Source organism: Lagenorhynchus albirostris, chromosome 3, assembly GCF_949774975.1.
Source record: "Lagenorhynchus albirostris chromosome 3, mLagAlb1.1, whole genome shotgun sequence".
Taxonomy (NCBI): domain Eukaryota; kingdom Metazoa; phylum Chordata; class Mammalia; order Artiodactyla; family Delphinidae; genus Lagenorhynchus; species Lagenorhynchus albirostris.
The window spans coordinates 6,436,103-6,454,172 of NC_083097.1; the positions used below are offsets into that span (position 1 = coordinate 6,436,103).

An 18,070-nucleotide genomic window follows, 5' to 3' on the forward strand; every position below is an offset into this window, starting at 1 on the left:
ATTATGGCCAGGCATTCATTTAACATGATAGGGCTGGTACCGGTTTCCTTTTGTGTCACTAGTGTAATGATAAGTAATATGTACATCTAGAGGCCTAAAGAGTAGTAATCCCTGCAGGATTAATTGTGTTCACAGTTACTCTTTAACTAGAACCAAGGATATACAGAGGTGAGCCGGAAGGCTGACCTTCAGTCCAAAATCATTCAGTGAATGATTTACTGAGGTCCCAAGTCTTCTGGGATAACAAGAACTGAGAAGTCTGTGATATAGTGCCTCTGCACACCCTTCCGGAAATACAACTGTATTATAAACAAATGTCTGATATTTGAAATAAGGTTGTCAAGTGTTGTAAGAATCCATGGCCTCAGAGTTACCTCTTTTCTGAATATGTTTTAAATAATAGCACAGACTTTTTGCAACTTATTTTTGTTATCATTTGTCCTAATGGCTCCCCTGACCCATGACCATCATTTTTGAAACGATGGCAATGTACTTGCTTTCTAAGAAAATGACTATACTAAATATTGCTCTAGGCATCTCAGAAACATTAGTGAAAACATAACACATCCTAGACAAGAGCGACAGTACAGTACCACTCTCTGTACTGAAATCTAGTTTGTGACAGAAATGCAAGCCAACTCAAGGGCCTCTTTTGACAGAGAAAGATCCCCTGTATTTCACCCAGGTTTAAAGGGCAGCCCCCTGCCATCAAGGGTCTGCATCCTAGGTGGGCTCATTCAGAGTATGGAACCGGGCAGCGGCAACCTAGTGCCTGAGAGTGAGGCCGAGGTCCTTGTGCGCGAGAGTTGAGGATCCCAGAGAAAGTGGAATCACATGCTGCCTGCACCCCTGCCCAGAGACCACTTCTGTCCACACAGAAAGGTGTAAGCCCAGTTCCTCAGGTACTTTTCAGAAGTAGACAAAGCACGAGACGCCCTCGAGGCTGTGGTAGGATGTGAAACACAGCAGACAGGGTTGCTGGGGTCCCAGACGCAGCCTGGACACCCTCTCAAGACTCTTCCTGTTCTCTCTCCCATCACGCCAGAGCTCATGATTCCACATCTGAGTGGAATCTGGGCCCCTAAGCATTTGGGGAGTAGCCCCAGATGGAATCTGAGAGATGGGAGGTGATGTGAGGACTGGAGGTCATGGCGCAGGGCTGCTGTTTTAGTTGAAGTGTCACAAAGTCCTTAGAGCTCTTTCCCGCCCTGAGTCAGGGTCCCGGAGGAAGCAGCTCTCCCCACCCCTGGCTGGATCTCCTCATGCAGCCTCCCTGGGTCTCTGTGTCAAATCTCCCTCTCTTTTCTCCTGTAAGGACATCAGTCATTGGATTTACAGCCCACCCTCAATCCAGGATGATCCTTAAGTTCATTACATCTGCCGAGACCCTATTTCCAGAGATGTCACGGACACAGATACCGGGGTTCGGACTTGGAACGATCTTTTTGGCGACATGATTAAGTCCATTACAACTGGTTTGGGATAAAAACATTTGTCTTCCTTTGGGGGACTGCACATGAGTTTTTAAGGTCCTTGCGCCTCAAGGCAAGGGTTCTGCAGCAGACTGCACTGGTTGGGGAGGTGAGGGGGAAAGATTTGTCAGAAGGTCACTCTCAGTCCAATGTAGCTGGTCCCAAAGGGCTCCGATTCCTTTAGTAGGAGACTTAAAGAATGCTTGCACGTGGTGCAGTAGCAGTCCCGCAGAAAACCTGAGCGACTCTTCACGAGCCTTACGAAAACCTTTCAAACTTCCACGAACTGGGCTTGCTGCCTGCCTCAACTGGCTCCATGGCTTCATCTCATGTTTCACTTTTATCTGATCTTCGGTGTATACCTGTGTCTTCTCGAGGCCACCACTGTAGATTGCTTCTGTTATTTTAGTTTAATACCGGCCACACCACTAGTTTATCCCCCCACAAAATATCTAAATAAATAATCTGTTCTCCAAGGGAGAGGCCTTTTCCAGTACGTGCATAGCATGATTTCTATAAACACAGAATGTGGAAAATGTGTCCGTAATGTAAAACTTTAATATAAGCAAACTTTTAAACTATCTCTTTTGTAATCTTTAAAAAAAAAAATGTCTTGTTATATGAGCTAAAAATAAGTGCCTCCCCAGAGGAGGCGGAGTAGTTTTTGAATATGTCATACCTAGTTTGAAGCAAACCTAATTTCAGTGAATGAGCATTGTGCTTTCAGGTTTCAAACGGTGAATTATTTTTTGAAATTGCAATCTGTGCATGAGAGGCCATTTACATGTGTTTTATTTTGCTTCGTGCTGTCATAGGTATAGCTAAGCAAACCAATAAAACACACTCCCTCCATTTAGTTCTTCTTTGCATGTATTTGTCAATAATTACTATCTGTGCTGAAATACACTCTCTCTATTAGGCCCTTCTGGTACAGGAAGATTCATTCCAGGCTATTTCATTATATTAAATTATATACATCAGAGCAGATACAAAATGATGACAAGCCAAAGAGACCCTGTGACAGTAAACGGGCCTATTTCTACAATGTTAATAACAGCTGATTTTTAAAAACATTGAATTTTAATACATTATAAAGCATGAACACATATGTTTTTTACTAGCAGGCACCATCTTAATTAAATTATATCAAAATGAACTTTTGTCTAAATATAATGTCATTCTCTCAGTACAGTGCAATCCCAAATGAAAAAACGCATACTTTTCACTGTATACTTAATTACATAATTTGTGGTAGAGGAAAACTGACTTTCAGCTGTTAAAGGCAAACTGCCACAAATGAACACTATTATTTTTTAAATGCAAATCATGAAACAATGCACTCTCTCTACTAAAATATTTTCCATTTTTCTTTTATTCATTATTTATATTCTATCACAGCTCTTTTCAAAAAATAATTCAAGCCACCATTTATTAACATGACTATGTAAGAAGCTTTCATGTCATTTTTGTCTTTCAAGGCTTCGGTATAGCTATTTTCTCTGTTTCTGAGGCTGGTTCTTTCCCAAATTTGCATTTTGGAAATCCATGTTGGAGGGTGAAATGAGAGACATTTGGGGGCAACTGAGGGCTTGGTAGGGAGGGTGACAATTCCGTTTGGGGGGGGGGGGTTCTTTTTTAGGTTTGTTTCATTCTTTTTATTTTCTCTTTAAAACCTCCACTCTCTGGCAGGACAAGATGCCTATTGTTTCTTTACCTCTGTGTCCTCTTGTAACAGAATGAATATTACTGTAGGTTAGACTTCTTATGGAAGAACAAGTTCAAAAAAGAGCGAGAGGAGATAGAAACCATGGAGAACTTGAACCGCGTGCTGCTGGAGAACGTGCTCCCTGCACACGTGGCTGAGCACTTCCTGGCCAGGAGCCTGAAGAATGAGGTCAGAGAGACTGGTTTGAAGGGGAGAGGCTGGGCTGGTGGAGAGAGGCGGGGCCAATGGGGAGAGGCGGGGCTGGTGGAGAGAGGCGGGGCCGATGGGGAGAGGCTGGGCTAACGGGAGAGGTGGGGCTGATGGGGAGGGGTGGGGCTGGTGAAGAGAGGCGGGGTTGATGGGGAGAGGCGGGGCTGCTGGCCAGGGAAGGGCGTGCGCTGGTGAGGGCCAAAATCTCCTGGCAGTGACCTAGAGGCCTGTGGCACTTCAAACATGTCAGTGTTCAAAATACTCGACATTGGCCTGAATGTGTCCATTTTCAAGAGTATATTGACTGGCCGTATAGAGATCAACTGAGAATAGTGAGTTAGACTCGCCTATGAACATCTTAGCATGAAGTTGATTCATTCTTCCTAGTTTTTCTTCCCCAATCATGTAAAGTTCTGAACGTACAATATGAGGCACTGGGGTTCCAAATATGTCACAAAAGGGGTCACCACCCTCTGCCTAGTGTGGGAGGACGCTTCCTTACCAGCATGCCATCAAGGCCAAATCAAGAAGCAAAATCACACCATGCATCCCACACTCCACTGTTCCATGGTTCACGACTTCCCTGAGAGCCTTTTAAGGGTCTTAGAATTTCAAAGGTATGAGATAGAATTTAGGAGTTAGCCACACAAGGACAGATCAAAGACTTGAGACCACCCATTTGAAGGGATAGAAAAGGGAATTTCGTGGAGCATCTAAAGGAATGGATATTTAACTAGAGTTGGAGAGATTGGCATGTTGTTTCAATGCTGAATTGGCTTATGAAATGAAATGTCATGAATTTTCTTTAATGGAACTAAATTACAAGAGTCAGCAGATGTATCTACAGTGGGACTCTGTTAATTTAAGAAACATGCATTTGAGCACCCACTGAGTGAATGACCTGTGTTTGGTGCTGTGGAGTTTCAGAGATGTATGAGGGGCAATCCCCGTTCTCAGGAAATGTTCAGTGAGGATTGGGAATGGATGGGGGATCCGGAAACCTGTAGATGGAGGAACTCGTTAATAGATAAGCTGAACTTTGAGGACACTGTTGCACAGAGCAGCCAAGTGAGAAGGCTTGGAACGGTATTCATCTGTAACATATTTAAAGTTGACATTGAGAAGAAAGTGCCAGGTGGTGGGCAGGGACTGGACCTTATCACTCTGGTCTTTCTGGAAGCATGCTAGGCATGGTGAGCCAGTCCAGGGGCCCCAGCAGGTCCCACCATTCACTTCTCTATTTCTTCTCCTGGTGTTTTCTGCTTTCAGTAGGTTATTCAGCAACTTATTTACCTCTTGGTCACAGACAGTGAAATCACTGTATCTATTAAAAAGAAACCATCTGTTTTCATTAGCAGTTTAAGAGCTTGTTTGTGTCTATATGTCTAGGTGCTAATTCAGGTTATAAATTCATCTGTTGCCCCTGCCCTGGGTCAGGCTGGTGCTGGGCCTGGTTACAGAGATGAACCGGCCCAGGAGGGGATAGAATCCTATTGTCTCCAAAGGTGCTAACTGCGTAAATGCAGGAGTCCAGAAAGTCCACCACTGTGAGCAAGTGACTTCTGAACCAGAAAAGAAAGTGCTAGAAACTGGCAGAGAGATGAAGCCTGTAGAGGGGGAGAAAAAGACCATTCCAGGCTTCAAGGGGCTACTTCTGTCCAGATGACAGGACGGTGCTTCGTTCAAGACCTTAAGAGGCCCCGGGTTCAGCCCTACAGCACTTGGTGACCTCTTCTGCCCCCTCCTGACGTCTCCCTAGGCCAGACCAGGGGAATCGTCTGTTCTCTCTATTCATTCCTGTTTGCTTGACTTATTCTAAGCAGGCCTCTGGACACAGTTGCCCCTTTGGAAATCGTAAGGAAAAGCAGATGGGGATGTAGAGTGAAACCCACAGGTGGACAGCATGGGCTTGAACCTTTGTCCCAACATTTTCTGTCATGGTAATGTGAGCTACTTCCCCAGCCTGAGCCCCGTCTCCCCATGAGTCAAAGGGGAATTGTGCTTTACTTTGCACAATTCTTAGGTAGAGTGTGGGATGTTGCATGTCACACTGAGCATCCGTCCCTCCAGCTGAGGTGGGCATTTGATAGAGCAGGACCCGGAGTCCCACATCCATGCAGGTGGGACATACCTGGTGGGTAGGCAGCACCAAAGCGCCAATGGACTCATCCACTTACCGAGTGGCCCTACTGTGTGCCAGGCCAGTGACCCTTCTGCGACTAGCACGTCATGGGTGCTCCCAAGATGGGAGTGACATTTCCCTCCAAGTTTCCTCATCAGTGCTGCGAGTTTAAGAACACACACAGCGTCTTCTACAGCCTTCACCGCCCACGTGGGGTCCGTGAGGAAGGCTGCAGCGTCAGGGCAGCACCACCCGGTGGGCTTGAACCCTGGAACAGGCACCAACCTCACTGCGCCGGCAGTTTGGGAACTTTTCGGAGACAAAGTAGGAATCAGCGCGTTTCGTTGAAATCAGCTCTGGATTCTGTTGCCTCATTTGTCAGATCAAGAAGGTGAATTCCTTGGGGGCCTCGTCCATGGCCACATCACGCCTGTGTGTGCACGTGAACCTGACTTAGGCGCTAAAATGATTTCCCCCGCAGACAGTCAGCACCCATTCACCAAGCTCCCAGCTTATTCCTTCATTCAGGAAACACACCCCTGACCCAGGCAGCCTCATTTTCCCGTAGGAAAATGAACAGGAGCTCAGTTCCAAAGCTTTTCAAACGCTTACTGCCACAAACAGCTCCAAGTTCCCTTATTGCATATTAGAGGTCTCCGGTTTTCGCTTAGGAACCCCGATACCCTGGACGTCATTAGATTTGCACTTTCTAGCTGCTGACCTCACGTTGCTCAGGAGGGTAGAGCGACACACACTGAATCTTACATCGGGGGCATCAGACCGATGAGACCGTCCTTGAAACGATCTCTTCATTCTGCACAACTGTGGGCTGCAGAAGTCTTTGTATTTCATCAGACAACACAGAACTCCCCTGGGCTGTGACTTTCCACATTTTACTGCCAGTTTTTGCTGGTTAGGTTAAATATTTGGGGAGGGGAGGGAGCTACTCAAGCAGCCACTGTAACTGTTGGAGATTAAAAAATTACAGCGGGCCCCATCGGGCAGCCTGCGGTCAGGGCAGCCTGACGTCTGCTCAGCGGGACAGAGATGCCGCCCAGTCGCTGTTCAAGATCAGACCAGTGGTGAAGGAGAGTCTGTTGCTCTGGTCCTCACAGGGAATCCTGAGTGCAGACGAGAAGCCCCATAAAGGGTCTGAAGGAGAAGGACAGCCCCTAGCCCCCTGCCTAAAGGTTCTGAGAGCTCTCACCATGAGTCTCAGAAAGGACGGTTTTGTTTTTGGGGTTTTTTTCCAAAATGCTTATAACCAGGTTATTACCAAGAGACTCCTTTGAGTGCATGGCAGACTTCTGCCCCATCCCTCAGACTTCCCGACAGGCTGGATGCCTATCTTCTGTCACAGTCAGCCCTTCCTGTCCCCTGGGCAAAAGAACCCACTTCCCTGACCTGGGGATGTGTCATCCTAAGCTTGTGATCCCAGGCCAGGCAGGCTGAGGTGTTTGACCTCCTCTGTTTAATAGCGTGGACATGGTCCAGGCTGCTGGCCCCCCTCACTGTCAGGGCCGTATAGATGCGCCCTGCATGCACGCGCGCGTGCTCTCTCGCTCTCTCTCTCTCTCTCTCTCTCCCTCTCTCTCCCTCCCCCTGTCTCCTTCCCTAATGCTTCTGTGAGGGAAAGTTCTGCCCATCGTCAAACACGCGGATCCTGGAAGAGGATTATTTCTGGAGGATTCCAGACCCAAACTGGGCGTGACAGAGCACAGCCAACGCTGGGACGAGAGGGGTTCCTGGGCCCCGGCCAGCTTTCCTTACCCGCTGGGCCCTGCTTGGCCATTGAGAGCAAAGCGCTTGTCCCGGGCCTGGCACTTCTTAGCTGTGGGACCTCGGGCTCCCTCCTCACAGAGGCTATAACTAATTTCAAAAGCGCTAATGCATGCGAAACTTTTAGAGCAGTGCCTGGCATTCAGGAAACACTCAATTTTAGTCATCTTTGAAGCAAATATCCCAAACTTATGCAAAACTTGAGAGCACTGCCTCCTGGAACTTATCAATATCTGTCACGGGAGGCGCCTTCCCACAGCTTTTCAGGGCCTGACTAGCGTGGACAGCAAAACTCACATAATCGCTTTGCACTGTACCCTCATCTGATGGCATCACCTCCGCTCCTTCTCTGTGGTGTGGGCTGAGCCCTCACGGCTTCTGAATGCAGAGGCTGGACCAGGGTTATTTTTAGAGCATGCGGTAGACAGGAGTGTGGCTTTCAGTCCCACAGTAATGGTTACTGTTCCATGGTTTTCTGGAACATTCCTTGGAAACATGACCTGTGACCTTGGCCAGGACCCATGTTCACAAAGAGCCTTTTGATTCTCCTACCCGCCGCATGCACATACAGAGGAAACTCGTTTTCCTTCAGAAATACAGAGTAAAGAATGATTTAATCACAATAATTCTGGAAAGATCTTTTATTTTGATTTAAAACTGTTCCCTGCACCTGTGTCCTGGGCCTGTGGGCAGAGAGCTGCTGTGTCCACCTTTGTGAGCCCCTCTTCTTCCTCCCCCAGGGCACTGGTTTTACTCAAAACATCCTCAAGCTTCTCCACCAGCTGCTGACTGTCCTGACCAGGTCCAGGCCCTCAAGCCATTCAGACCCTGGCACAGAGCTCTGTGGCCCAGACAGAGCCCGCTGGTTTACAAAGCCTACTCTCCAGATGGCTGTGTTTTGGCAGGAACACGTCAGAAAGGTCCCTTGAACAGATGTCCCAGCCAGCTTTGGTCACTTGTTGAAAAGACTGCATTTTGTCGACCCTTTGCCGAGTCCCCGGTGGTCGGGGTTATGTGTGATTCTGAGCCACGCAGCCTCGCTGCGGGAGAGCTGAGTCTTGATCAAAACAAGACACAGATGTCAATGCGGGTACAGGGGAGTTTGCCAGGCACACAAACGCTCCCCCTTCTCAGCTAACCTCCCAACACCCAGGCAGCTCCCTCAACGCATTCCTTACAGAGTCAGGCTAGAAAGCCACAGGTCTTCAGAGATGCTTTTGTGCTTTCTAATGATCTGACTCCCCTGAATAAATTAGGCGTTAGCTGACAACTGGGGACTGGGGGGAGATGTGAAAGGTGGGAGGATCACTATGGCCTCCTCACTATGGCCTGAGTCAGCAGGAGAAAGCGCTGGTCCCAGAGTTTGGAGCCCCAGCTAGTGGCAAGTTCCGGCAACTCCCTAGGGCACACCGAGCAGACGTCTCCACACCTGCGTGCAAGGAGCACCAATCACACTTTGTCCTCCTGTCCTTGTACTTGCGCTCTCTCTCCAACTAGACCCTAAGCTCCTTAGAGCAGGCTTGCGTTGTCCGTCTCTGTGACCCCATTACCTGCTATGAAGCCTGGCACCTGGCAGGCCCTCATGGGGGGCTGTGCGTGCCTGTGTGTCTATGTAACAGCACGCTAAAGTGAATGTCAGCCCATGACACCAAGAGACAGTAGGTGTCGTATTCCAAAGGGGATGCTAAACAGTGTGCAGAATTTACAAATGCAAGAGCTACACCACTCTCAATCCTTCACTCTCAGGGACACGAGGGCTGGGAGAGTAGAGGTTGGAAGAGGGATTTGGGACAGAATATAGTGAGAAGCGAGCCCCCTTCTGAAGGGACATGGGGAATCCTCCCTTTACCTCTTGCCTCATAAATAGACCATAACCACTCAGCTTGGGATGTGTACCTACGACTTGGGCCCCTACGTGGTCCTGGGGCAGCAACTCCATCTGGGGGACACGGATGACATGTAGTTTCCTGAATGCAGAGGGCAGGGGCTTATTGGAGTGTCTGGTCCAAGAGAGTTGGGGGCTGCAGGTGGGGATATAATAGGACTATGAGGGTTTGGGAGGGCAAAGCCTGCTGAATGTTTCCAGGGACCAAGCCAGAGAAAAACAGTTGGCATGGGGTCATTTTAGATCCTGTTTTGAAAAGCTGCTTAGAGTGGGGAATGGGCCCCAGCAGAGAAGCTAGAAGACTAACCAGAAAGCCCGGGGCAGAGAGAGTAGTCACAAGTAGGAGCGGAGTGCGTGGTCCACATCAAGAGAACCTTGGCAGGATGTCCCGTGTTGGGGGGAAGTGACAGAGAGTCTTCAGATAACCCATGAAAATGTCCACCACGTTTAAGTTCCCTGGGAGTATGATGTAGTTAATGGAACGCGTCCCTCCTCCAACAGACCCTTCTTTCTTCCCCTGTTCTCCACCCCTGGGTGCTTTGGAAAACTGGGCTAGGCAGCTGGGGAGGGTCAGACCAGAAACATGAGGAGAGAGAGAGTAGAAGCCAACCGTGCCCCCTTCCCACCCTGCAGACACTCCTCCACCACCCAGCAGGCCCACGCTGGGGAAGGAGAAAAGCCACACATTCCACTGGGGTCTGAGTTCTGACTTCTCGTTAGATTGGACACTTAAATTATTGATGAGAGGACTCCTGTTACCTGAGAATGACAAGAAGAGTCATGGGGTTGTCCCAAGTTTTCATCCAGAGTTGGGAAAGAACTGAAGTCCCGCTCAATAAACTGCAAAAGACAGTGCGCACAGAAATGCAGCTGCTTTGTGATGATTTTGCCATAACTTGAGCTTGTTTTGCAGAATGGCTACATGTGAGTGAACGTTGAAATGGCATCTAAGCTTCCACTTCTAAAGCTCAGCGAGATTCTTGTTGGCAGCTATGTTCTGGACAAGGGTCACCCGTGCTAGACCCTGAATTCCAAAATCTCCTCCAAGGCTTCCTACCTGCCCTACCCTCACCCCAGATCCTCTGGAAGTATAAGATAAGCTCGGGCCGTCAGCCAATGAGCTTGTGGTTCTCTCTGGCCCCAAGCGCAACCCAAAGACCTGCGGGAACCTCTCATGAGTTTAGGGTATGGCTCTAAGCCCTGCACGTTTCATTAGCTCTAGTGAATTTGTAAAGCTTCCCATTTGTCAAGTTTCCCTGATTCTCAAGCGTAGCCCCGTGGAAGCCCTGAGCCAGGAACTAGGGGGTCAGAAATCCCCACTCACCCTTGGTGTTTCCTCAAAGCTCCAAGTGACCCATTTGTCAAAGAGGGTGGGTGAGCATTTTGCAGTCCAAGGCCCCAGTGGCACTCATGGCCTGTGGAGTGCCAGACCAGGACTCCAGAGATTAGTCCTGGTCCCTAAGTCAGTGGGAGCCTTGGTGTGTCACCAAACGCCCCTGACTTAACGATTCCTCATTTGTCCCGTGATTCTTAATCAAGGCTGCACAGCAGGAAAACTCATAGAGTTTTACAAAAAGATGCACACGCTTGGAACCCACTCCAGGGGCAAGGTTCAGTTGGTCATTGGGCGGCCCAGGTGTCACCTTCTTGAAAGCCCCATTGGTGACTCTCCTAGGCATTCCTATTAGAAGACCATGGAATTAAATGACCCATCAGACCTCTTCCAGCTCCAACATCCTAGGTGTTCTGGGGCAAGAGTTCAGAGGACAATTTTGAGTGTCAACCTGAAGATGTTTTATTAGACTCCAAACCAGTGTGGTTAAAATCAGCCCTCATATCCAAACTTTCAGTCAGTTCAGTCTTGCATTTCCTTATCTCCCATCCCCAGATACCCTTAAAGACCCTAGGGGAAAGGAGAAAGGCAAAGTGACGTGACCTACAAGTGATACGGGACCCCATGCTGCCCTAAGTCCAGGCAGCACACTCTGTGGTCATCCAGGAAATGCAGGGTAAAGCATAAAGTGTAGCATTTATAAGAGTGACCTCTGCATCAGACTTGGTAACTGTGACCTTGGGAAAGTAATGTAACTGTTCTGTGCCTCAGTTTCCTCATCTGTAGATTGAGAATAAAAATACCAGCTTCCTAGGATTGTAGTCAGGGGCAAGTTAATGCTGGTGGAGAGTTCAGAGGGGTGGGCATCCTGGCATGCAGTGGGCACTCAGTCAGTGCTGGTGATTATTGTGTGTATTCTTGTCATCATCATCATTCCCCAGATGGTCACTCTGGCTGATGTCAGCAGACAGTGGAGGAATGCAGGGTGCAGAAAATATACCCTTGCTAGATGTACCCCTTGCCTTGCTAGATGTACCCCTTTTCCTTAAGAGTAGAGAAGTCAGTGGAGTTTATACTACTTTTATGAAACTGCCCTTTTTAACTAGAAGAGGCTTCTAGGGGCTTTTCTCTCCCCTGTTACCCTGACACCCTGGCTGGGTCAGCATTACTGGAACCTAAGCTTGGCAATCATACATTCCACAGGTCGTCTTCTGAGGATATGAGTGTTCACAAAAACAACTTTTCAGAGAGAGGAGGAAGCACAGGTCTGCACCAAGAACCAAGTCAACCATATTGGGAGCAGAATACAAAAGAAAAACCTTGATTCTATTGTTCATGTATTTTATAGAGATTGTAAGGCAGTAGCGGAAGGCACTACCAGGTAGTTGGCCCTGAGAACAGGAAGATGACACAAGTCTGTCTTTCCCAGGAAGTGGTTGTGACCTGCCGTGGGTTGCCATTGCCCTGATGTGTGTGTCATGAGACGTCAGCGGAGGAAGAATGGTTTTTCTGAGAGGCCACCAAACCTTGGAGTTATGGTGCTGTTGAAGTGCTCACTCCCTGCTAAGGGATTCTTCTGAGTGCCGCAGAGAGCAGAGCACACTGGTAACATCCATGCAGGATAGATTCTCTCCCTCTGCCAGGCACACAGGAAACATCAGCCGCTAGCTTTCCTTCCTCCACTCAGAGGTCGCCATCTTGTGTGACAGAATTCTCCTCACGTTTTCTGGTGGAGGGAGTGTTTCCCATGATGCAGTGTGCCCACATTGGCGCCTGGCCATTCTGCCCGGGACAGGCCATCCAAGGGCCCTGATGCACCAGCACCAGTGAGAGAGCAGATCTTCCCTCCTAGGACCAGCCCCCATGCCCACATAATAACGCTTCCTATAAGAAATCTCCACTGAACTTGAAGGTTTCACTATATGCTGGGGAAAATTATGTGTGGAAACACCTTGAAATTGTATTTACAAGACATTGTAATTTTCCTCACTAAAAGTTTAGACTTTTAGTTTAGACTCTAGTCTATTTAAAAACAAAAGGAAATCCCGAACAAATATTTCTGGTGTCTAATACAATACAATAAGTAGCCTGAGGAATTTCACTAGTTCTCTCTGGTGTAATTCAGAAGTAACATGATGAGTGTCATCTGCTCCTTTCAGGACAGGCTGAAGAGGAAAATTCATGATGCCTCCAATCCAAAGAATGTAGCCATAATGAGTCACTTTAGGACAATATAGTAGCTTGGGAAATCGTTTTGTTTCCCTTTAGTTGTTAAAAGAATGTTGTTGTTGTTTTTTCCTAAGTGAGAAGTCTATGGTCTCTTGTCATTGTCTAAGATAGAGATGGCAGAGAGGGGTAACTGGAAGGGCACCTCGTACTAACTGGTAGTGACAGTGGGAGTGCGGTGTTGACGATTCTGAGCCTGCCTCCAGCTCCCTAGAAGCCTTCACCTGAGATCAATGGCCAGTGCCTAAAATGGGCCTGGGACCAGGGTGGAGCAGGTGGAGTGGACCCTGGGCGATTTCTTTACCAGCCTGAACGTAAAGAAACACTTCCATTAGGCGCACGTTTGCTTAAAAGGTTTCCTAGTGCTCAGCTCTTCCTTTTCTCCTGGGCAGGATTTATACCACCAGTCCTATGACTGTGTCTGCGTCATGTTTGCCTCCATTCCGGATTTCAAAGAATTCTATACAGAATCGGATGTGAACAAGGAGGGCTTGGAATGCCTTCGGCTCCTAAACGAGATCATTGCCGACTTTGACGATGTACGTACTTACCCTTGATGGGCAGGGCTGGCCCCGTCCCATCCTTTGGCGTTCCTCTGGACTGGCACGTTTGAAGGTAGTCCAACGTCATGGCGTATCTTGAAACTTGTCCTTTGACAAAACTTCTGGTGGTTGGCATTAAGCTTTTTTGCTCTATTTAGGTCACTGACTCATTTTGGTGAGGCAAACACATACATTATTTTTAAAGCTAATATGATTTCCATCAACAACGACCAAAATCTGTTCCATAAAATCTCTCTCCAGCATGCCCATGAATTTTCTCGAGAGGCTTGAACTCCAAGGAAAGTACTTGCCCATCTCTTTATACATAAAAAAGATAGTAGCTTATTTGCATGTGTGTCTGTGCAAACTCCAAGGTCTATGTCAGATATCAATTTGAATTGTACATGGCTGGCATGCTTTATTATTGAAAAAGCAATATGAATGTGGTAGAATATATTCTAGAAGGGACAAAGTGTACATCTTAGGTATTGGAATAGGTGTCAATTTTCAATTTTCTGCCTACAAAGGAAACAATGCACTTTGTTTTCTAGTAAGAACAAACAGACCTCTGGTTTGAAAGATATTGTTGTTTTACCATTTTTAACAATATTTTGCAAATATAGGGAAATTGACATCAGTGAACATACGTTCATCATGATTGATGGAATTTTGAAACACAGTGATGAAATTATATAATATGATGGTTTCAGGCCAACCTTCTAAATGTCTTGTGGGACCTGTGCATTTCTCTGCTACCACCACTGTCACCGTGAGGTTGACTCAAGACTCATGGTGAAGTAATGACAAGTAGAGATTTTCACTGTTGTGCAGGGTTCACAGTGAAAAATGTTGGCACATTTCCTCCAGCTGCCCCTCGGTGAAATAAATGCTCTCTGGCACTAGTGACCATTCTTTCAGGTTGGATTGCTCATGGAGATGTGATCATGGGATTTGCTCACTTATCTCAGATTCTCTGACATGGGATCTTGAGCGAATCTCCTCTGAAAGCAGGAGTACCAAGGAAGGGTCTAGAAGATGTTCCCAGTCTTCTGTTCGTACCTTTGTCCTGCTGAGCAGATACAGAACCTTCCAGAGTTTCCTTCATTTGCTCTCTCCATCCAGTCTTTCCCTTTCCTACAGCTTCTTATTTTTACCTTTCCTCCATCCCACCCCAAAGTCTAATGTAGTAGATGAGGAGGACCCCAGTAGGAAACTGATTACTGGTGCCAGAAACTGGGGCAAAAAATATTAGGGTCAGGGCTGATGAGAGGGGCCATTTATTCCCTCCACTCCAGGTTTTCAGAGGGCAAAAGTTAATCCTCAGCACTACAGTTGGTCATAATTCACCCTCACCATGCAGGGAAGACCTCACTCTCTGAATCATGATTTTATATTTAGACCTTTCAAACACAGAGTGGGGAAGTTTATTTGAGGCCATTATCACTCGCATCATAATTTATCCTGTTTCCTTCACTAGCAAATTCTAGAAGGTAATTCATGTTAACTGGAAGTAAATCGTTACACTGCATATCTTTCCAAGTACATGCCCTTTGTGAGATGCATGAAGTGTTCTTTCCCCACGATGCCCAAGGTCGAAGGGTGAATAATCAGTATCATGTTCCTGTGACGGAACTAGGATTTGAGAATGTCTCTAGAAAACGCTTGGCCTTGGGTCAGCAGCCGACTGAGTAACTGTGTGATTGTCATTGCCCCCCAGCTGCTGTCCAAGCCAAAGTTCAGTGGAGTTGAAAAGATCAAGACCATCGGCAGCACGTACATGGCGGCGACGGGTCTGAGTGCCGTGCCCAGCCAGGAGCACGCCCAGGTACACACGTGTCAGCCACACCCAGCACACGTGAGCCTCAGCTCTGCCCACAGGTCATCCTGGGACCAAAACAGTGACCCATACACTGAATTGCAGGCACAACCCTGACCTCAGTGATTAAGGTCTCATGAGAAAAGATGAGAATTCTGGAGGCTTCTGAGGGTCTGTTCACAAAACTTCTTTCTCTGGCAGACAAGGTAGAAAAAAAACAACCAGTCTGGTAGCTGCTTGATACCAGATAAATATACAAGAAAGTTGATTCGAGCTGTTTATTTAAAGGTGACTCATTATGGGAGGGCTCCTGGTCTTTTGATTTAAAACAACGTGGTCAAAAACATGCTGACTACCCAGAAATTTGGTTGGAAAGGTGATTTGGTCAAAATTGAGTATCTTCAATCAACTAGGGTTTTTGAGGGGGGTTTTCTGTTATGTTGTGTTTTGTTTCTGTATGTGTGTGTGTGTGTGTGTGTGTGTGTGTGTGTGTGTGTGTGTGTGTGTGTGTGTGTGTGTAGATATACTTTATTTTTGTTTCTCTTTTGGCCATGCCATGTGGCACGTGGGATCTTAGTTCCCCGACCAGGGATCAAACCCGTGCCCCCTGAATTGGGAGCGCAGAGTCTTAACCACTGGACCACCAGGGAAGTCCCTAGATATGGTTTGTTAACTTGTGGGTCAATAACAAGACCCCTTTTTCCTCAGGACAGTGGGCTCCCTGACGGGCACTGGCTTGTTTGACGCAGGGCAGAGGTGGTGGGTGCAGCACAGAGGGATGAAACTTACCAGAGCACAGCTTGCTGGAGGTGGTTGGATTCCCCCAAGGAGAGGAAGAGCTCAGCCATTCCCCGACCCCCGTGTGTCTAGCTTCCCCCCAACCCCACCATCTCCCACAGGCAACCAAGAGAGGGACAGAGGGGCAGCAGCTTGCTCAGACAGAGTCCAACCCCCGGACCATCAGGAGAGGGTCCTCTTCTCTCTTAACATTCGTGGGCAGAGACGAGAACATGAAACGTCAGACTCAAGATTAACCCTAGCATTTTTCTGAGTGAGTGGGGTAATATATGTCCCTTCTACTCAGGTGTTGCTTCCAGATTATTATTTTTTTCATGGGTATGAATTACTTTAGTAATAAGGAAAAGTAAAACAAACAAGCAATAAAAGAAAACTTAGAAGAATCGTAAGTTTTGAGCAGTACCGTTCCAAGCAATCTTGACGCCTGACACAAAAGGAAAAATGGACACCCCTGTTTACGTGGTGTTGTGTATCTTTCGGGGTTGGGTTTTTATTGCCAGAACATTCAAGTGTTGAAAAACTATTGGAAAATTGGACAATATAGGTATTAAAATGTACAACATTGTTTTAATTCTAAATATCTTATTTTACCCAAGACAGAACTAATTAGAGTTTTACTGTCCTGGCTTTAACGGAAGAAAACTTAATCCTTTTCAGCATCTTTAATGTTCTGAAAAAAATTAACCATTAAAAATAACATAAAATTATGTACACAGGGACAGACATTTTTCCTGTTGCCTCGGGCTCTAAGACGCCCAGCACAGCACTGTCAGAAACTGATTTAGTGAGCTCAGCTGCCATAATGAAGGCTGGGCAGCTTCAACAACAGAGAATTATTTTCTCACAGCTCTGGAGGCTGGAAGTCCCAGATCCAGGTCCTGTGGGATGCAGTCCATGTGAGGGCTGTCTTCCTGGCTTGTTGCTGGCTGCCCTTTTGCTATGTCCTCACAAAGCAGAGAGAGAGAGATCTCATGGGTATGGCTTCAAGATATGAATTTGAGGGGGATCTGTGCAGTCCACAGCCCCTATCTTTCTTTAAATTTCAGTGTTTTACTTCTTTCTGGATTTGTCTGCATTAATTTTGATTTTCTAAACATTGCACTAGGATATTATTTCTCATGATGGTTGAGTTTTTCAGTGCCCCCTTAAGTTTTGCAGCTGAGGTGAGTGCCTCACTCTTCTCACCCTAATCCCAGCCCCAATTCTGAGGCCTCTCAGCTGACCTCCTCTTGTGGCCCATTTAGGACACTTGACAAAATCACACCTGCTCCAGAACTTAGCTAGCAACAGCCACTTACGGAACCCTTGGCAGGGATGCTCAGAGGCACATGAAGACCCACTCAGCATTCAGCGTCTGTGCTGGGCCCATCCTCCATCACCCCTCCATCATCATTCCTCCATCACACCTTGATCATCCCTCCTTCATCCCTCCATCATCCCTCCATCACCCCTCCATGATCCCTCCTCCATCCCACAATCACCCTCCATCATCCCTCCATCACCCCTTCATCACTCCTTCATGACTCCTCCATCATCCTACCATCATCCCTCCATCACCGCTCCAACATTCTTCCATCATTCATCCATCACCCCTCCTTCATCCCTCCATCATCCCTCCTTCATCCCTCCATCACCCAACATCATTCCTACATCATTGCTCCATCATCCCTCCTTCATCCTTCTATCATCCTTCCATCATCCCTTCTTCATCTCTCCAACATCCCTCCATCATCCCTCTTTCATCCCTCCTTCATCCCTCCTTCATCCCTCCATCACCCCTCCATCACTCCTCCATCATTCCTCCAATATCCCTTCTTCATCCCTCCATCAACCCTCCATCGCTCCTCTATCATTCCTCCATCATCCTTCCTTCAGCCCTCCATCATTCCTCCATCATCCTTCCTTCAGCCCTCCATCATCCCTCCATCACCCCTCCATGATCCCTCCTCCGTCCCACAATCACCTTCCATCATCCCTCCATCATCCCTACAGCCAGGCTCCCTGGTCTCGACTCTGTCACCACCAGACCCTGGTCTCCTGGATCTTCAACAAATGTCTCCAGACCTCTCCTCCCCCTTCCCATAGGCACAATTTTTGGATGGCTTGTCCTTATCCACTGCCTTTATTTTTCACCTTCTCCTTCTGTGCTAACCCTCACCAATGCGGATGTCAGAAATTCCAC

General features: G+C 47.4%; 1 protein-coding gene across 1 annotated transcript in view; it reads left to right on the forward strand.

Moving 5' to 3' along the window:
* ADCY2 (adenylate cyclase 2) overlaps positions 1-18,070 on the forward strand; it is a 434,114-nt gene that overhangs the window by 398,370 nt on the left and 17,674 nt on the right. The window contains exons 20-22 of the mRNA XM_060146855.1: positions 3,208-3,366; positions 13,125-13,271; positions 14,992-15,099. Coding sequence (XP_060002838.1) covers positions 3,208-3,366; positions 13,125-13,271; positions 14,992-15,099 — 414 coding nt within the window. The remainder of the gene's footprint in view (positions 1-3,207; positions 3,367-13,124; positions 13,272-14,991; positions 15,100-18,070) is intronic.